At 39.2% G+C, this 22,576-nt stretch overlaps 1 protein-coding gene across 1 annotated transcript; it reads left to right on the top strand.

Annotated features, from left to right (window-relative positions):
* The first annotated feature begins 5,856 nt into the window (after window positions 1-5,856).
* LOC123327445 lies at window positions 5,857-6,669 on the top strand. Its single transcript, XM_044923866.1, has one exon. It carries the CDS (start codon window positions 5,857-5,859, stop codon window positions 6,667-6,669), a length of 813 nt encoding a protein of 270 aa, XP_044779801.1.
* Window positions 6,670-22,576: the final 15,907 nt, after the last annotated feature.

The following is a 22,576-nucleotide window of genomic DNA, read 5'->3' as shown; positions in this document are numbered from 1 at the left end:
TTGTGCTGGAGGGTGTGCGCTTAGCATAGCGCATAGCTCCGTTGAAGACCATAACAGTACTAAAGCTGGAGCTTTGTGGTGCGGATCTTCTGGCTAAAATCATGAGGGAAATAGTTGGCTTGAAAGTATTTAAAGGACGCTACTATTGTTGGTGCGACTCGACGGTGGCACTTTCCTGGATCCGAGATGAGCCCGCCAGGTTCAACATATTTGTGGCAAATAGGGTTGCTGTCAGTCAGGAGCTGACAGATGTCACGGCTTGGCGTTTTGTTCCAACAGCGTTAAATCCGGCTGACATCTTATCCAGAGGATCCCTGCTGTCTGAGCTTAGCGAATCGTCACTCTGGGCGCATGGACCCGCCTATCTTACGGAGCCTGAAAGAGATTGGCCAACAGCTGTTTGTCCTGACAAACCGGTGCTTGAGCTTCGTCGAAGTGTGTTCATCGTAAAGTCGCCGTACGTGGATGTATTTTCAAATTCTTACCCCTCACTGCAACGAGTGTTTGCATACATTTACAAATTTTGTAATGGAATTCGTCATCCTGGGCTCACCGTCGCACACATTCAAGAGGGTACTCATATGATGCTGCGGTTGGTGCAGCGCGCGCATTTATGGGAGGACCTGCAGTCCCTAAAAACGCTGGGAAAAGTTTCCTCGTCTAGTCCCATATCCTCGCACTCGCCGTTTCTTGATCAATTTGGACTTCTTAGAGTAGGCGGTCGCCTCCGGAATTCGTCATTGGACTTTGATGGCCGCCACCCGAAAATCCTTCCAAGGTCCCATCCGGTGACTCTAGCAATTATCTCACATTACCATGAAAGCGATCTTCATGCCGAACCTCGAGCTCTTCTGGATGCAAGTCGATCCCAATATTGGCCTATTGGGGGGAGGAAGACGGTTACCAAGGCAGTGAACAAGCTGTGTCTGCTTCCCCTTGAGGACTCTGTTGGAAGCCAAGCTTCCAATGGGGGGAGGATGTTGGGTCATGCAGCCGCCAAAACTGTGCAGTAGACTAATCACATATTCTTTAATATTATAAGCCAAATTAGTCAGTGGTATCAGTTGCGATGCCCATAGTGCAAACCGCTAGTGCTCGCACGCATTTATCTGTACGGCGCTCATTCCTTGTTTGTTGTTGTTAGCAACCTACGTTAAGCTTGGGCGCTGAATTTCGGCTGCCTGCCCGCCAGTTGCCAATTCTTCGTGTTTCGGAAAAGACCAAACTTACGCATTCCATTGTCGCTATCGTAAAAGAATAACAATTCGCAAAATAAAAACTGTCGTAATAAAAACAAACTTCTTCGCTTTTTTATTATTCGCAACAGCTATTGAAAAAGCTCAATAGCTAAACAATAAGAATAAAGTTGTTTTGATTGCTTAACTGCAAAGTGATTTTTTTCTGTTCCAAAATGAAAGAAAAGTTGAAAGTGCATGTTTCGTTGCACAGACAAATTCATTTAAACTTTGCAAGCTTGAACAAAATGATCAAACAAGAAATGGTACTCGGACTTAAGAAAAATTATTTAAGTGGCGCAAAAGAAACCGACTGTTTGAGTTGCGCAAAAAGCAAAATATGTGTGAAGAGTTTCCCAAAAGCCTCTGGAAATCGCACAAATGAAGTACTGAAGCTAGTGCATAGTGATATCTGTGGTCCAATGCAAGCGACGTCTGTTGGAGGTGCACGCTATTTTGTCACCTTTGTAGATGACAAATCGAGATACATGTTTGTGTATTTCATAAAGACGAGAGATGAAATACTGGCCAAATTCAAGGAGTTTAAAGCATTTGCCGAAAACCAAAGCGGCAAGAAGTTGAAAGCATTAAGGAGCGACAACGGGCGTGAGTATTTGAGTAAAGTGTTTCAAGCTATCTTGACAGAAGAAGGCATAAAGAGACAATTGACGGTACCGCACACCCCACAAAAAAACGGTGTAGCGGAGCGCGCTAATCGAACCCTAGTCGAGATGGCAAGGACTATGATGATTCATGCAGGCGTCGGCGACTCACTATGGGCTGAAGCTATCAATACTGCTGCTTATCTACGCAATCGCGCTGAGACGTCAGCATTATCTGATGTAACACCGTTCGAGTCTTGGACTGGAAGAAAGCCATATGAGTCCCACCTAAAGATATTTGGGTCGAAGGCAATCGTGCTGAACAAATCCACTAAGAAGAAGTTTACTGCGAAGGGCGAAGAAAATATTTTGGTTGGATACTCTGATGCTTCTAAGGGATATCGCCAGGAAGAATGTCTGTGTTGCTTGTGACGTAATTGTATTTGAAAACGACCAGGATGATAGTATGACGGCAGGGCAAACAGTACCTTCTCCCGATATTCAACTTGTGGAGATGCAGCACCTTCCAATCTGTGTTGCTGAGGGTAAGAAACAAGATGATGTGTTCCAGGTGTCAGATAAACACGATGACGACGTTCCGTCTGTCGAGCAACACGATTCAGAGGGAGAAGCGTCATCCACTGAAGACAATGAAGCCACCGAAGTCAGACTACCTGGACGGCCAAAGAAGATTTACACTGGTAAACCTGGAAGACCTCGAAAACAATACAACATGGTCAACGGCATGAGTACGGATGAGGTTCCGATTCCAACAAGCGTCAAGGATGCTTTAACCATAAAAATGGAATGGAGAACCTCAATGCAGAAGGAGTTGGAGAGCCTACGTGCGAATAAAACCTGGTCATTGGTGGATTTGCCGGCAGGTGAGAAGGCCATTGGGTCAAAATGGGTCTTTGCAGTGAAGCGTAACAAGATGGGCAAGGTCGAGCGCTTTAAGTCTCGACTTGTCGCAAAAGGGTGCGCTCAGCGATACGGCGTTAACTTTACGGATACGTTCTCACCAATGGCACGCTACTCATCAATCAAACTAGTAATTTCTTTGGCGGTGGAAAACGGACTTTACATGCACCAAATGGACGTCTAGTCTGCATATTTGAATGTTGATCTTCACGAAACGGTATATATGAGGCAGCCAGAGGGATTCATCGATGAACGATATCCAAAGAAGGTGCTGAGGGTACACACATCTATATATGACACTTTCCATGCATATAGTAAGCATATAGACATAAAATATCATTATATAAGGGAACTGTATAAGAACAATATAACAGAAGTTAATTATGTACCCACAGAAAAAATGATAGCAGATTTTCTAACCAAAAATTTGAATAGATTCAAACATGAAAAATGTATCCAAGAGATGGGTTTAAGCTAACAGAAAAATGTATTTTGATTTTGTAATTAAGATAAAATATATTATCTGTAAGGGTTGACATATTGCATTGAGAGGGAGTGTTGAAAATATGTATGTTATAAAGTCAATGCACTGTGTCTCCCTCTTTTGGTCGCGGTAACCAAAAGCTTTTTTCTCTTATTGTGAGACGCTCTTTAGCGTGTAATTTGGCTGCCTGCTTGCAGTAATATTGTACTCAAGATCAGTCACAATAAATATTGAAAGCGAATAGTAGAAATTAAACTAGAATTAAAAGGTCCAATAGATATATGCGAAGATAATCAAGGTTGTATTAGTATTGCAAATAACCCAACTTGCCACAAAAGAACTAAGCACATAGACAATAAATATCATTTTACAAGAGAACAAGTTGAAAATAATCTTATTTGCATTAAGTATATTTCTACAGATTTACAACTTGCTGATATACTAACTAAGCCGTTATCATCTGCACGATTCAATACATTGAGAAGTGGACTTGGACTCTCAGAATGAATTAAAACATTATATTTTTAGATGAAACTGAGGAGGAACCAGACTGAACTGGGGCTCGTGATATAAAGTATCATTTAATTAAATTTAATTAAGTTTATTGATAATTTTGAGTTTCTTACCAAGATGAATAATATTATTTGTTAGTTAAAATTGTTTGTAAAACTCAATTTATGTAAATAATATGTTAAAGTTATCTGGTTGGGTTATACTGGGTTTCCCCAACTTCTCGCAGCAAATGCTGGATCAAAATTATTTTCCAGAACAACATGCACAGCCTCGTAAGTAATAAAAGTACAGCAATGTAACTTTTGAGGTGACGTGTTGGAAAGTATGTACACATGTATGCAAAAGTCACATGGCCTGCATATACTCTTCCATAACAGAGAGTATTTGTAGAGAGAGGATCAGTCGCTCATTGGCAGCTAAGCTACATTCTATTTGTGGCTTTGTGGTATGTGTCCTCGCATGTGTGCCTATGGATCTACGCTGCGTCAGTCGATTTATGAAAGCGAGACTGTGCAGTTGTTCTTACAATAAAGAGTTATAAAAAAGAAAACAACCACGTGCCTATTTATTTCATGCTAGTCTGATAATATTTAATAATTGTATTCCACAATAATATTTATAAATAACCATAATATACATAAGTCGCATTATAAATGTATTTTGACCACTGTACGTGTCTTTACATTATTAACATGGTTTGACCACTGCGCTTGCAAGACCCTGCTGGGTCTTTTCTTTCCACGCAAAAGTGCGCGCTATTTAAAAATATAAAATTCGATAGACCACAAAAAAAAAAAAAAAAAAGGAAATGGATCATTTACATTCATCATATTAAGTCATATGACTTAATAAATATACTAAATAATTAAAGCAAATACAAAGGAAATTAAACATAAATTTTCCAAGAAAAAGGCATTAAATTGAGAAATAAATATTTCATAAAAATAATACGTAGTAGAAAATAAACATTTGTAAAATAAATAAAAATATGAAAACTGTTTATTGCAAAGTCATATCGTGAGGCACGAAGTGCGGACACAAGCACTCAACAATCATTGCCTTATTAATTTGTCACACGTCGCAAGCTGCATACTCTAATGACAAATATTCTAATATAAAGTCATTTTTAAAAATGTTTTTCGTGATATTATGATTCGGCTATTACTATTTCTAAGCTTTATTTTAATAATAATAACGTTAAGGCAATGCAAAACAAGCATTTTTCGCATGGTGCCAATTGATCAAAAATAATATAGATTTAAAGTCAAATGCATGCGCATACGTGTGCACACATACAGTTGTCTGCTATCACTGTATGCGTAGAAAAGAGCTGTTTGCTGTAGCGCTCTCCGCTCTCTATCTCTCGAACAAAAATTCGAGAAAGCCTGGAGCCACCTCTAGAGCCACGGCGAAAAAATCGTGTGCCAAAAAAACGTATGGCGTTACGCATCTTGTTATTCTGGTGTCTTTGGTTTGGTATATTGTGAGGTCATTCTTAGAATTTGACTATAACGTAGAATATGACTGGCACCAAAGTGCCGTTACGAGTGAGGCGACGGCGTTGTCGCCGTCACGCCAATAGGTATCAGAAGGGGATCAACGCGCCACCAAACGGTGTTACGCGCCGTAATTGTGACACACTACTGGAAGTGCAACTACACTCTCCACACGAGGGCGGCTGGAAACAGGCTCTTAGTTAGGTCATGTCTCTGCTAAGAGTGCTGGCTAATCGTAGTTGGGCTGGAGCTGGTAACTCTCAAAAATTTCCACACCTCCAGGCCGGACCAAGGTGTCATTCGACCCGTGCCGAAAGTCTGCCAGGCTGGGGTCCCGTGTAATAACTAGCTCAGTCGATAACGGAGAGTCCGGGCAAGTGGCGTCCGCCCGGTCTAGTTAGCCTTACCCAGGTACTGCGGATCTCTGCCCGGGTGGACCGTTTATTTCTCTGCTCTCGTGGGAACTATGAGCAATACACCAAATAATTTAAAAATACCGCATGCCTTGACTGCGGGAAATGTCGCAAGACATTACGAGGACCGTCTCCTTGACGGAGAGCGGCTTACTTCGGTGGTAACACCAAAAAAATGATCCTAAACGGAGTATGCCAACGGCACAAGCAGTTGCGGGAGGGAAGAATCGGGCAGCCACACCGAGTCACTCGGATGTGGTCCAAGCCGGCCAAGCGGGACGGGCTAAAAAGCCATTACCGCAACTTGGTCAGCCTGGGGCCCGGGATGACCCTAACGGCAAAGGGCTGAGCGGAGCCAGAACGAAGTGGTATCTTCGTTACCTTCAGCAGGGCAAGTCACCCGCAGAAGCTTTGTCTCTGGCCAAGACACCGCAGCCGTTAGAGCAACGGCCCAACTCTGCTTCGAAGCGGGCAAACTCCACCCTGACGCCTCCGACGGATATGCTTAAGAGGCAGAAGGTGGAGAAGAACTGGCCACTGACTGCTCCCTTCGATGGCCCAAGTACCTCAAGGGCTGCAAAGGCACCTGAAGTACGCAAGCCATCATATGCGGCCGTAACTGGGGCCATTAAGGTTGCGGTCGTACCAGAGGGGTACCCCAAAGTCATCCTCAGCAGTGAGAACCTCTCACAGCTCGAGGACGCACTACTGGAGGAAACAGTCCTCTCCGGTTGGGATTCTCCAATTAAGCTTGGAGGAATCCACTTCAGGGTGGGTCACCGGATAGTGGACTGCCGCAATGCAACCACTGCTGAGTGGCTGCAATCAGCAGTCCCCAACCTCAGTAAGTGGAGCGGTGTCTCCCTGGAGGTAAAGATGGGCGACGACTTGCCATCGTCACACAACATCACCATCTTCTGCCCCAGGACAGGAGACAAAACGACAAAGTGGATTATGGATTTGATAAAGAAACAGAATGACACTAAGAACTGGCGTCTCATATAAAGAAAGAATGAGGGTGGTGGCTCGCTCCTCAGCCTTGGCCAAGATTATCTCTAGTGACCACAACCTGAGCTTCAGGTTTGGAGACATTCTCGGCTCGGCTCTCGGCCTCGGCTGTGCTGGCAAGAATGTTCAACAAACAACATCTTGGGCTAGCCCTGGTACAGGAACCCTGGTATAACCCGGGAATAAAATGACTGTACGTGAAGAACGCCAAGGTAATTTGGGATCAACTGGCCTCTAGCCCTAGAGCCTGTACCCTGGCATGTAGAAGTATTAATTATTATATACATACAGAATTTCTCACGCGCGACTGTGTACCGAGTAGAAAATGTGGGAGCAGCCAAGAAGACTGTGGTGGCATCGGCATACCCACCGCCCACCGCAAAGTACACCGTTTGCTACTGAATGGGCCAAAGCAAGATCAATAGTAACAACGGAGAGACTAAGATGGGAAATTGGTACATTCCAGCCCTACAAATCTCCTGGTCCAGATGGCATTCAGCCAATCCTGCTACAACGAGCGCTAAATCAGCTCGAAGTGCCGATCGGGAAAATACTGATCATCAGCCTAGCTTTAGGATACATACCTACTGCCTGGAGTATAGCAAAAGTGGTCTTCATTCCAAAAGCAGGAAAGAAAGACATCACTGATCCCAAGTCGTTCAGACCCATCAGCTTGACATCGTTTTTGCTAAAAACGTTGGAAAAGCTAGTGGATGTCAGCATTAGAAGCACTCTGCTTGTAGAGCATCCGCTCCAACGGATGCAGCATGCCTATAGGGTGGGCAGATCAACTGATACTGCCCTATATCACCTGAAAGGCCTTATTGAGGATTCACTTACTCATAAGGAAGTGGCGTTATGTGCTTTCTTAGACATACAGGGTGCATTCGACAATACCTCTCATGAGGCGGTCAACGCATCCCTGGCAAGAAGAGGACTAGATGCAACAACCAGCAGATGGATCAATTCACTACTGGCATCTAGGCGAGCCATGGCCACTATAGGAGGACAGTCGTCCACAGTATCTACCACAAGGGAGGGTTGCTCCCAAGGGGGTGTCCTCTCGCCTCTCTTGTGGAGTTTGCTGGTAGACGAGTTGCTGGACAGACTGACCCGCAGAGGTATACTTTGCCAAGGCTATGCTGACGATATTGTCATAAGAGCCAGAGGTAAATATGAGGAAACACTCTGCGATATCATTCAACTGGGCCTCAATATGACCAGCGAATGGTGCAAGGAAGTAGGCCTGAGCCTAAATCCTAGCAAAACTGTTATTGTTCCTTTCACAAATAGGTACAAGCTACAGAGAATGAAGGCAGTAACCCCGTCAGAATGTCGCATAGAGGCCAGCAAAGAAGTTAAGTATCTCGGGATAACCCTCGACTCCAAACTTAGCTACAAAACTCATGTCGATAACAAAATTGATAAGTGCACCAGAGCACTTTTCACGTGTAGGAAAATTGTTGGAATATCGTGGGGAACCTCACCACGCATAATAAGATGGCTGTACCTCATGGTCGTCAGACCCATACTAACCTATGGAGTAATAGCCTGGGGTGATAGAGCACGCCTTAGCACCACTAAGGTAAAACTTCATAAGCTGCAAAGAATGGCCTGCATATGCATGACATGAGCAATGCGTACCTGATCCACTGCAGCCCTAGAAGTACTAATGGAGGTAACGCCGCTTCATATCATCATTGAAATGAAACGGAAAGCCACCCTAATAAGAATTGAGGAAGCAGGAAATGACTGCAACCTTACAAGAAAGGATGCTGAAAGCCTAAGAAGGGATATTCCTTTGCTGATGAAACCAAGGGATGAGATGCCAGCTGAGCAAAGGTTCGCTCAGAACTTCAGCACTCATCTCAGTAATATAAACAGTTGGACAACCCTGGGGAAAGTACACCCTATGAAACCACAAACAATAAAGTGTTATACAGACGGATCCTTCACCGACGAGGGAAGTGGGCTGGGGGTTGTAGGCCCCCGGTTAAAATACCACGAATCAATGGGCAGATACAATAGCATTTTTCAAGCTGAAGTCTGTGCTATTGGACGCTGTGCGGAGTTTAATCTGCAAAGGAACTATCGTGGCAAGGACATTGCTATACTGTCTGATAGTCAAGCAGCCATAAAGGCGCTCAGCAAAGCTAAGATAACGTCTAAGCTAGTAAATGAAGTGCAGACAGCCCTAGACAAACTAGGAGCTGTCAACAAACTCACAATAAGGTGGGTGCCGGGACACAACAACATCCCGGGAAATGAGCTAGCGGACAACCTAGCCAGGAAAGGGGCAGACAACCCTCTAATTGGGCCCGAACCATTCTGTGGTGTTGGTCACCACAGAGTACTGGGCTTACTTAAGTCAACAGAGGAAGAAAAACGTCAGTCCAACCATACAAGTTTCAAGACCTTAATGACACACGGGAAAAACACCGTGCGAACTTTAAGTGGCCTTCTTACGGGGCACTGCCGACTTCGCAGTCAGTTGCATAAGATTGACAGTGAACTCTGTCGCTTCTGCTGCATGGAGGAGGCGAGCTCTGCACATATTATATGTGACTGCATGGCGCTTTCCATCAGGAGGAACAGACTCCTGGGCATGTATGTAGTCCCACGGGAAACAATTGCAGCCCTGAACCCCAATAAAATTCTGTCATTTATACAGTGCATTGGACTTCAGGGAGATCTTTGAGTCATGAAGGGGTAGTACAATAGATCAGTATGGGTCGCAGTACAAATAGAAACCCACTTAATAATAATTATAATTAAGGCGGTAGAGGGAAGTGCATCACAATGGCTGTCACAAATATGATTTGCTTGGCCACAACTTAATGAATTCTTTGTTCAACGCTTTGCTGGCATCGAAACGTCTGCTGCCACACTGATGAAAATTTTGAACGGGCGACCAAAGTCTGGAGAAAGTTACACCGAATATGGGAGCTGAATCGTCACCTTACTTATGTCAAAATTTAAATCTATTGATCTGGAGAAAATTGCGTTTTAACTAGCTCTGGCCCACATGGCAAAAATTTATGACAAATTGTCGCGCTGGGTTTTTAGAATCAATATTAAAACTCGAAATGATATGCAACAAGAATAACAGGCGCACACTTTTAAGAAACGGAACCTTGATAACGACGAATCTACAAAAGGCCCGGAGCGTAAAAAGACGAAGTATCTCCCTTAAGTGAAATGCAATTATTGTGGAAAGTCTGGACATAAATATGCCGAATGTCGTGCTCGGCAAAGGACACAAACTCAAGGAAAAAGTCCCAACGGAAGTTCAACGCAAGGATCAAAAGACCGGTCAACAGTCAAATGTTTCAATTGTATCGAGCCTGGGCACTTCGCATCTGCTTGTCCAAAAAGACGATCACGAGAAACCGACCGAATAATCGAAAAACGTGTTGACATCTGTACAGTAGCTCCACCATCAGGAACAATACGTAGTTCAACCTTTGGGTCCGTTCCATTTTGTCACATTGTTAAATTGAACGGCATAAGTGATGATTCAATATGTAACTGACGCAGGGTGTATTGGGTATGGACCGATCCCGTTACATAAAATTGACAATAAGCCTCATGTGGTAGAGTAGTAAAGTGGACGTCTCCCGCCGAATCTAAATTCCATTCATACGAACTGGAGTCGCTAGCAGTGATAAATTCTATTAGGCACTTCCGACATTAATTACAGGGACGTAAATTAATATTATCTAAAGTAATGTATCTAAGCCACTTGTTGGAAAAGTGCAGGCTAAATTTCATCCTATTTCTAAGTTAGAAATACCGTGGCATACGATAGATATTGACATCACAGGCAAATTGAGTGGTAAAAATTATTTAAAGGAATACATCATCGTTCTTATAGATGCCTTGACCAATTTTGTTTACTTTTATCACATACATAATATAGATTCTGAAAGCAGCATTCAGGCTGTAAAATCAGCCGTGTCCTTATTTGGTTTACCCACTCGAATTATAGCATATCAGGGATGTAATTTCGCAAGTACTAGTTTTCGCGAATTGAGCTCATCTCAAAAAATTAATCTACATTTAATTGCTAATGGTGCAAGTAGAGCGTACGGTCAGATAGAACGGGTCATGAGTACCCTGAAAGGTATGCTAACGGCTGTCGAGTCTAGTCAGAGATCATGACAGGATGTGTTGTCTGAAGTGGAGCTAGCAATGAATTGTACGATTAATCGTGTGACCAAGTTTAGCCCTTTAGAATTACTGATTGGTAAGGAAGCTCAACCTTTTGCCTTGTTGCCGCTAAACGAAGATAATGATGATGAGGTAGACAAAGAAAAATTGAGAAAGGAGGCTAAAAAGACTATGCAAAAAACTTCAGGAAAAATACGACAAAAAAAGATTTGATAAAAATAAAGCTAAAATAGTAAATTTCAAAATGGGTGATCAAGTTTTGCTCAAAAACGAAGAACGTCATCAAATTGAACAAGATCCAAAATTTAAAGGGCAATTAGAGATAGTTGAAGTATTGGATGGAGATAGATATACACTAAAATCTTTAACATGTAATCGAAAGTATAAGTATTCTCATACATGTTTAAAAGCAACACCAAATAATCAGATACTCGATGAGTTATGTAAAGATAGACACAACATAATAGAAGCTGTGAAGCTTGCTATGGCGGGGGTCATACTGAAGACCGCACCATAGCAGAAAAGCCTTGTTATGGCGGGGGTCGTGAAGACCGCACCAGAGCAGTAGAGACTTATTATGGCGTATATGGTCGTATGTAACAACGTAACAACTCAGCGTCACATACAATTCAGAGAAGGTGAAAATTTGACCTTCACAAGTACCTGCTAAAGAACATGCTCTACATGTCATCAAAAATAAACATGAAGACCTGTCTAAATATGTATTTAGAAATAAGTAGGCAAACATGTCACGGGACAGCATAAGTGGCAACTACAGATCAGTACGATTGCAGCGGCCTATTGCCGGAGTGTCAAGAGATATGACCACGCGGGAGGCCTCAAACATAGATTTAAGAATAAAACTCAGCTGCATTTACCAACGCAGACTGCGGCGTCTTGCAAGCGCTGCATTATATAATTAGATGATAAGAACCTATGTAAGAATGAATAAAAGGTGAAGCCCTCGCAGCAGCGAGTCAGTTAGATTCAAACACCCGAATTGAACTCATTAAGTGTACGCACAAGTTATAGTGTGAACATTTTGGTCCTTCGAGCCGAATTCTATTGTTTCCCCCACCAGTGGTAAGAAACATTTTGGTCCTTCGAGAAATTCTGTTGTTTTCCCCCACCATTGGTAAGAAACACAGAAGAAAAAACCAGCGCTTCAAAGTAAAAAGAGCAAGGTTATTCGAGTGATTCTGTTGTTTCCCCCACCAGTGGTAAGAAACACAGAATAAAAGACCACGCCTTAAAGTACTAGGACTATAAGGTGAAACACTGTGTTCTTGCTTTTCCTTGGCTGATCAATCTGCTGTGAGTCGAGGCACAGCTAGGTCAACTGGGCTACCAATCAAAAAATCCTCCAACGGATCACGCCAAAGAATAGTAGCAGAGAGCACAAAAAAAAGTCACAGTGATTGTTTTCCCAAAATGTTATCGGAAAGATCTGTGAACTTGATGCAAGAACAAGGAGAGCTGCAGAAAAAAATACTGCAAGCCATCCAGGAAAAGGCATCTATATCAGCAATAGATGTATTGGTAGTCCGATTTACTACTAACAACAATGCGCTGGTAAAATTGGGAGTTGGCGATCATCAATATTTTAATGATAAAATATTTTTGAAAACTATGGATGCTATCAAGGCCTACAAGGAGTCACTATTAAAGGTAGAGACACTTGAAGAAATAAACATACCAAGCGGATCAAAATTATCTGATACCGCATCAGCTCGGAGCGCCAGTCCAGTTGATAATCTGATTCAACTGGTGGATAGAAGAGCGGACAGGGTCAGGCAACAGATGAGCCTAATCTACGAAACCCTAGATAGTTCAAGCTGCATTGAACTAGTCAAGCAGCTGGCAATGATGAAAAGTCATTGGTCCAACGTGACGGACACACTAAAACTGCTTGAAAACAAGTATGACAAAACTGCCTTTGATCAAGATGAGGCCGACATTCTGCAATCTGAAGTGGCCGCACTAGAGGTGGTACTTCAAATGAAGTTGGAACAGTTCAAAAGTTCCAACTACGACTTGCCAGAACTCCCAAAAGTGGACCTTCCAACGTTCAATGGAAATGCGAAGAAATGGCCAACATTTTACGAGCTGTTCTCTGAGCTAATAGACAGCATGAAGGATCTCAGCAACACAAGGAAGCTGGGATATTTAAGAGCCTGCTTAAAAGGAGAAGCTCAAATGGTGGTTAGCCATTTCATAATGGGATCAGCGGCTAGCTATACAGCAGCGTGGGAGCTTATCTGCAAACGCTATAAGAATAGCAGAAAAATATTCTCCCAACAGTTCAACTAATTAATGGAACTGGAGTGCTTGCTGACCCACGATGAGAAAAACTTAAGGAAGTTTTTGGATACTGCGACTGAGAGCATATTCATCATAAAGGAAAAAGGAAAAATAGAAAGCTCTGCTGACGTAATTTTAGAAGAAATTCTACTGCGGAAATGTTCGCCAGAAGCCTTACAGCTGTATGAACAGCATGTAAAAAAGGCAAGAGCTATACAGTCCTTGCAAGACGTACTGGAGTTTATTGAGCAACAATACAACTCAGTAAATGCCATTACCAAAAATACCGCTCAGCTTGCTACAAGAAAAGTGCAAGTAAGATCGTGTGCCTTGTGCTCTAAGGATGGCCACGATATGAGCACAATCTATTGAAAAAAGAAAAGAATTCGTTCAAAAGAACAGCATGTGCTTTAGATGCTTTGGAAAGCATAATGCTATCGACTGCAGAAAGGAAATTACATGCAATCGATGCTCCAAAGGACACAACAGCCTTCTTCATGAAGACAACAAACGCAGTATCAACAGCAATAGCCTCAAGCAAGGCCAAGATCCGAGAAGACGCTGATTTCAGAGGAAGCAGCACAAATATTAAGGATTCCCAGAATAAGGAATACTATAGAGGTCGAAGGTATCTCCCAGGCTACTCAAGTATCAAAAAATAGCGTCCACCTGACGATCAAGCCAAAAATTCCAAGCAGCTTCAAAACATCAACGGAAGCATTGGTTTTACCAACACTCCAACGATTCAACGAGCCAAGCAGAATTGACATGGTGATAAGTGTGGATCTATTTCCCCTGATTATGATGGAGAAAATCAAAACCATGAATGGAATCTTGGGACAAAAAACCAGATTTGGATGGATTGTGTCCGGAAAGTGCCACTACAACAATAAATCTAAAGGACCTGGAACGCTTTTGGGAATTGGATAGATGGAAGCTTATTCAACGTATTAGAGGTGATTTTTGGAAGAAATGGAAAGAGGAGTATCTGGTGTCATTGCAACAGCGAACCAAATGGCGCCAAGAAAAGCCAAATCTGAAGGAGGGACAGCTGGGTCTTATAAAACATGAGAACACTCACCCTGCAAGATGGCCAATGGGAATAATCATTAGTACGACTAAAGGACAAGATGATAAAGTCCGGGTAGTGACGGTGAAAACAAACGATGGGGATCGCTAAACAAGATCTGTCAACTTCCTGTTAGCGAAGCAAAACCATCTGGAGCTGCAACGCCATATATGACGGAGTCAACGCATAAGTGAGAGACGACTACCCGGAGAATGTCTAAATATGTGTTTAGACATAAGTAGGCAAACTATAAATATGTTCTATAATAAACATGTCACGGGACAGCATAAGTGGCAACTACAGATAAGTACGATTGCAGCGGCCTATTGCCGGAGTGTCAAGAGATATGACCACGCGGGAGGCCTCAAACATAGATTTAAGAATAAAACTCAGCTGCATTTACCAACGCAGACTGCGGCGTCTTACAAGCGCTGCATTATATAATTAGATGATAAGAACCTATGTAAGAATGAATAAAAGGTGAAGCCCTCGCAGCAGCGAGTCAGTTAGATTCAAACACCCAAATTGAACTCATTAAGTGTACGCACAAGTTATAGTGTGAACAAGACCAAATCTATAGAAAAAATAAATACCACCAAGCCTACGACAATGAAGTCGAAGTACAAATCAAAGAAATGATTTAACAAGGCATCGTTCGAAAATAGAACTCACCTTATTGTTCACCCATCTGTGTAGTACCGAAAAAAAGCGATGCTTCCGATAAAAGAAAGTTTAGGATAGTAATCGACTACCGCAAACTTAACAAAATTACTATTGATGACAAAAACCCAATTCCAGTTATGAATGAAATACTAGATAAGCTCGGTAGGTCGCATTATTTCACTACCATAGACTTAGCAAAGGGTTTCCATCAGATCCAAATGAACGAAAGCTTAATTCAGAAGACAGCGTTTTCGGCAAAAAATTGACATTGCGAGTACACTCGAATGCCATTCGGATTGAAGAATCAACAATCTATTAGAAGACTTAATTTACAAAGATTGTTTAGTTACATGGACGATATAATAGTTTTTTCCACTTCATTGGAAGAACAATTGTTATCTCTACTTAAAGTATTTGCTAAACTGCAAGAAGCTAATCTAAAGTTACAACTTGACAAATGTGAGCTTATGAAAAAAGAAACAGAGTTCTTAGGTAATATTGAAACTACTGAAGGCATAAAGCCTTATCCCTAACTTCGAAAAAATTTGTAAACCCATAACACAAAAATTAAAAAAGGTTCTGTTATAAATTCTAAAGATGTCCGAACCAATATCAATATATCCAAATTTCCAAAAAAAAAAAAATCTCATTAACCACAGACGCCAGCAATGTTGCCTAGGTGCTGTATTATCTCAGGATCATAAACCTGTTTGTTACACTAGCCGTACTCTCAATGAACATGAACTTAACTATTCAACAATAGAAACAGAACTTTTAGCTATTATATGCGCCACTAAATACTTGAGGTCCTATCCTTACATATGCACAATTTAAAGAAATCATACTTAAAAGCCATAAAGAGGTCTTGCACACCGGTATAGAAAAACCATTAGCATTTTCAAAGAAAAATTTTACTACCCTGATCATCAAAAATTAACTCAAAATATTATAAACGAATGTGAAATATGTAACATTGCAAAAACAGAACATAAAAGCACCAAATTAGCATTTGAAATAAACCCAGAAACATTTAACCCAAGAGAAAAATACGTAATGGACTTTTATATGATAGACAATAAACAGTTCCTATACAATTCCAATACATACTGAAAGTATGTCACTTTCTCACTCTAACCAAGCAGCGCAAGTGGCCACGTTCAGCAACAGCTCTATCGCTCTAATTTCAGCAGAGTCCCGTTCATAGATAATTCATCTATTCATACTTATTCATTGACAAAAAAATAGGTACACGCATAATAGCAAAAGGAACATGGAGAAGAAATAAGTAGCGACTACACGCATACCCATTAGTTTCGCCCTGACATATACAATCATAAATTTTAGCATAACACAACTGGAAGAACTACAGCCAATATTTTTATGTACGCAGGAACACCTGCATACGATACCCAGAAAAAAAGTAGATAACATACTTAACATACTAGATATAGATAATACAGTAAAAACTAAGACAACAAACCCATTTAGGAAAACTGGAGAAATTACACAAATATATGATAAACAACATGAAGAAGAGTACATAGGAAGAAAAATTGCTCACTATAAATCGAAATATAAAAAGAAAAAGATAAATTAATAATACTAAATATGATAATAATTCCAGCACAACCCCAAACGATCAAGACAATCCAACATAACCACACAAAATTGGCTACCTAATATTTAATACTGGATAAGCGAATAAGCTTGCCAACTAATTACGAGTATCATTACTTATCTGTCAATATATCAAAAACAGAACAAACCTCTAATAACATAATAAAACAATCAGAAGAACATGAAACTCTACCCCAAGTTCAATACAATTAGAATTAAAAATTTACAATTTGTCCGAAAAGAGCGTCCAAGCTAATGAACTCAACGAAGTCAAAAAAACAGTAAATAAAGGCATAGAATTAATCAATTTATTAAGTGCGAGAAATAAAGGTGATCAAAGATTAAATATTGTATTATTCAATTTACAACAGTTTACCGAATACATAGAAGATATTGACCTTGGAATGCAGTTAACGAGACTAGGCATTTTTAATCCTAAATTACTAAAACATGATTACTTAACGCATGTAAATTCCGAAAAACTTATACATATTAAAACAGATACAAATGAAATTCTTATAATTTTCCATATTCCAAAAGAATTAAGTAAAACCCCAATCTTTTCAATAATTCCATATCCACAGTGATCAAAACATTTTAATAGAAAATGTACAAAATAAATTTTATGTTCAAAATAATAAAACTTACTTAGCATCTTCAAAAACTTTGATAATAAATAAATGATAAGCTGGCATACTTAATCAATTCAATACAGAATGTATATATGTAAAAACTCATAAGAAATTTGAAATCAGTTATGTCGAACCTAATATAATATTAACCTGGAACCTACCAAAAACCATACTCAACCAAAATTGCATAAATAGAGATATAATAATAGAGGGAGATAACATAATAAAAGCTTTTAATTGCTCCTTACAAATTGAAGGCATCTCAATATCAAATACAATGTTAGATTATACACATACCGTTTATGACAATTACAATATACATAAGTAAATTAGAACCTCTTTCTTATATACAAGCTAAAGATATTTTTAAAATTATAATAAAACAAATAATTATAATTGATATTTTTTTTATTAAAAGTAAAACGGTCAGTAATGTTTATATAATCATGTATATTATCCCACAACTCTGAAATTAAATGTAAAAGTATAACTAATTTTTTTCCTCATTAAAATAAAAAAATGACAATTTGAAGCAAAATATGATTCCATCTAATTAGATAATGCCAAGGAATTAAAGAGGGTAGACACGATGTGAAGTTACACTATGGGTAATGCAAATAATGTACCATTACCAAGGAAGAGCGGGTGTAGAACGCGTGATAAGTAACAACCAAACCACGCAACGACTGTCGTGTCTCACTTCCTTCTATCGTCAATAGCGTTCAGGGATAGTTCTTGTGATAGGGTAGAGTCAGGAAGTGTACTTACTTTTTATAAAAAATTGTATAACCGGCGAGCTAGCCTAGCATAGTACACTGAAACTCCGATTCCCTCTCCTAACGAGGCTGTAGCCGAAAATAAAAAAAATAAACAGCCAACAAAAGTGTGGGCGTGACAGCTTTGGGCGACTTTAGGACCTTAGAGTGGGCGTATCAAAAAGTGTTTTTTGCAAATCGATAAAAATTTAGAAGACTAATAAGAATGTTAAAAAATATCCAATCATTTTTCAAAAATGTGGTGTGGCAAATTGTTGGGCCAAATTCCAAATAAAAAATTTTAATGTTAGAGTGGGCGGGGCAAAAAGTTTTTTGGCAAATCGATAGAAGTTTACAAGGCTAATAAAATTATGAAAAAATATCCAAATAAATTTCAAAGATGTAGGCGTCAAACATTTTTTTGACAAATCGATAGAAATTTACAAGACTAAGAAAGTTATGAAAAAATATCATACCATTTTTCAAAAAGTGGGCGTGCTATTTTTGGTCGGTTTTAGGTCATTAGAGTGGGCGTGACCATATGGTCAACAAACTTGAGCTGCGTCTATGTCTCTAGAATCTGTATGCTGAATCTCAACCTTCTAGCTTTTATAGTTCCTGATACCTCGCCGTTCATACGGACAGACGGACAGGCGGCCATGTACAATAGAATACGCTTTTACTCTTCAAGTAAGTCCTATAGACAATCAGGTAGTACGTCTGTCCGCTGTTAGATCACTTATATAGAAAAAGAGAGCAGTGATAATTTAATTGTAAAATGAAAAAATTACAGCAATAGCCTAACAAAAGTTAATTTATTGATAAATTAAATCTTATATTATTAATAACAAAATAAATAACCGTTAATCGCATAGTAAGAGTGTACACTAGATTCGGTGTAACAGGTAAGAGGAATCGTATAAAATATGTAGAAATAACATAAATTTTTAATTTAAATTAAATTTGATTTCTTATAATATTTATGTATATATATATACATATGTATTTAGCCCTTAATTATATATACATACTGTATATATATAAGTAAGAGTGCAGTATTTACTTACGGGCCATTTCAGGTTTGCTCCCACTCATAAATGTATGTGACTTCAATACTTGCTTGTTCAGTATGCACTTATTCATATATACATATGTATATCAGCAAACCTGAAATGGCCCGTTTGTTTCTATCCAGCTATCTGCTCAAAACGTTTTAAAAGTCATCTTTTATTTATGTCGGACTGGACTACAAAATCATGTTGCTGACATAGAATATTAAAAAAAAAATAAAATAAAAAAGTACCTTCGTTTTTTACAAATAAAGTGACCTCATTAGGAACTCATCAGGTTTATGTTAATTATATATTTTCAGCATGGACTTAAGCTCTGCTAATGTTAAAGTAATAAATCAAAATTTTAATTCTTTGGTTAAATAAAGAACATTATAAGCAGCTATTCACTTTGAGCACCAAATTATATATTCTATAAAATTATTTTATTTTTCAATCAACAATATTTTTGCAGTATGCATTTTATGAGAAAGGTATTTTGATCTTGCTCTGTAGGCGACTACACAGAAACTAGTTTTGTTTTACTTGTTGTTCTGTGACGGTGACGCTCTCTTGAATAAAACGTATTCAACACACATTCTTACGTCAGCAGACATTTTCCAATTCGCGGGCTGAAAATTTGTTGCCACGCCCACTCTAACACCCAAAAGCCATCCAGAACTGACACGCCCACACTTTTGAAAAAGGTTTTGATATATTTTCATATTTTTATTAGTCTTGTAAATTTCTATCGACTTGCGAAAAAACTTTTGCCACGCCCACTCTAACGCGAGAAATGAATTTATTTTTTTTGATTAAATCTGTTTTTTTTGCCAATTTTTAACGATGTTCCGAAACATTTTGCACTCTCTGACCTATAAAAACCGCCCAAGTTTATCACGCTCATACCTTAGAGCATTAAAAAAATAATTTTTCCCCCAAATCCCACCAGTATTCACACGAACAGACAGACAGGGACAGATCGACTCGGCTATTGATAATAATATAGAATGTACATATATACTTCATATGGTTGGAGTGTTGTTGTAAAAGCTTTGATCGGGTTGTAGCTATTACTCGTATACTAAACGTGGCAATTTTCTGAAACAAACTGAAGTATATGAACAGCTTACAACTAATTGGAAACCAAGAAATGAAGAAAGGGGGAAAAAAAGAATTAGAACAATGTACGATCAGAATGAAATCATGATTTCTTTCCTAATATGTTCAACGACGATCAGATACCCATTACTGAGCTAACGTAAAGCCGACCGCGAAATTTCATAATTTTTCTGGGATATCGATTGATATTGAGGAATAAAATGAGAAAAAAATGTTAGAATTGTTCAAAAATGTGGGCGTGGCAAAAATTAATTAATTAATTTACAAATTAGTTGAAAAATTTTATCAATACATTTTATAAAAGTGGTAAGAGTGAGCGTGGCTTCATGGGTAAACCAACTTGCGCTGCGTCTTTGTCTCTAGAATTAATCCAAACCTTCTATCTTTTATAGTTCCTGAGATCTCGGCCTTCATACAGACAGATGGCCAGACGGACATGTCTAGATCCTGATCAAGAATTTCATATTAACTTTATATGGTCCTTCTGCCTGTTACATACTTTTTAACGAATCTAATATGTATACCCTTTTACCCTACGAGTAACGGGTATAAATATAAGCACTTAATATATAAGTGCTATATATAAGGCATATAAGCACTTAATATTAATATTATAAATTATTATTAATTTAAATTCTCCGCCATGAGGAAAAATGGTGCATACCAAGTTAAATAGCTTTATATTCAAAGTCATTTAGAATTTCATTTTAATTTTATGAACTATATAAAATACCCGTTGGATGCTTTTTAAATTAAAACCAAAATATAACTTAATGAAAAAGACTTGTGTAAAAACAAAACAAACAAAACAAACAAACAAAAAAATAAATTCAAAACACGTTATTATCATAAACAACATCACTGTTTTATTTATTTATTTCAATGACCTCGAATTTCTGTTACAAACTTATCAACGAATCTAGTACACCGTCTTCTATGAGTAACGGGTATACAAAATTAAAGACTTACCGCAAGTTTGTACGTAAGAGTTTTGTATGATGGGCGAATTATTTTTGGTGTACCGGTGAAAAATGTCAATTTAAATAATAAAATGGAGAAAGGATGTAAAATCTTTTCCAGTTTTAATTGAAAGTAGTCACTGCAAAAGATATAGCAAGCCGTAAATAATGAAGTTAGGGCTGAGCTTTCATTCGTGACCACCGGACTATGCTTGTTTGGCTAAGTGCAGAACGTTCTCGAACATCTGTAAAAGTCAATGATGTCTTGAAGGTCGCGGTGGCCTCGAATCCTTTGATGTTTATGGAAGAATCCGGGGACTTAAAAGAGGATCATGGCCCATCCAGATAAAATAGCCATACGAAATAGCCATTCATACTCATTCTATAACTAATCTTAGATTCGTTGAAAAGTTTGTAGCAGATAGAAGGATGCGTTTCCGACCATATAAAGTAATTATCGGGAGTGAAGATAATTTGCCCATTTTGCATACTTGCACCACGACCATGCGAGTGCCTTTATTTTGCTTTACACAAACTGAAATGAATCTCCACAGCTCAAGATATTTAAACACAGCCGTCATGATATCCATCTCACTCAAAATCGTTTAATCTAGTTTTAATCTTTATCTCTCACTGCAGCAGACACCGCGGCAGAAACTGTGAGAGTCTCGCGCCCGAAGTCAGCAGATAATCGCTCTCCGACTGCTATGCCTTTCACATAATCTTGGAAGAAATGTGTTCTTGACCGGAATTCTTTCCCTGAGTGTTGAGTCTTCAATTTACCAGCCAAATTAAAAAAAATATGAATTTTGTTTGAATTATTCATTCTCTTTCTTCTTAATCTCTTATGAAGTTACTAAAACATTTCAATTCAATTTCAACTTCATAGTTAGTTTACATAACTTAAACTTTACCAAGATCTTCATAACCTTCATAACAAACATTTCTTATTTAATTTGAATCAAAAAGTTTACCAAGACCGTCACGATACTGTTTGTCTATGCGAGCCAGCTTTCAAGTGTTTTCCTATTGGGAAACAGACGCACAACTCTTCGTGCCGTCTACATACATTTCCCGTATTCCCGTATTTTCCCACATTCGCTAATGCCGTGCACAAGCTCTTCCCCATCTAGGGACTCATTACTTTCAAATTCGCTAAATATTTGTTTGTTTAGTAGCGCTCTTAGAAAGTCGTGGGAATATTTATGTGTTCCCATATTTATTAATAATTTAATTTCGTATCGATCTCCATATAGCATTTTGGTCACCTTAAAGGAGACCCTAATACTTGGAATTAGGTTTTGTTTGGTGACGTTCTTCAACAATACTTGATCACCTACGTTATCTCTGCTAGATCTACACGAACTTCTGCTGATCTACTGATCCACTTGGGTTTCGCGAAAAAAGTTCACAAGAGCCATTTGGCTACCCTTTCTGTACTCAACGCTGAAGTCAAACGTCTGTAAGTACGCCCATGATGCACTCTTGGAGTTAACTAAGCTTTCGTTCTGGTCGCTTTTAGTGAATTGCAATTCGTTACTCCCGTGTAAATAATGTCTGAACTGCT

Source organism: Drosophila simulans, unplaced genomic scaffold, assembly GCF_016746395.2.
Source record: "Drosophila simulans strain w501 unplaced genomic scaffold, Prin_Dsim_3.1 Segkk87_quiver_pilon, whole genome shotgun sequence".
NCBI lineage: Eukaryota > Metazoa > Arthropoda > Insecta > Diptera > Drosophilidae > Drosophila > Drosophila simulans.
This window is presented reverse-complemented; position numbering and strand designations above follow the sequence as displayed.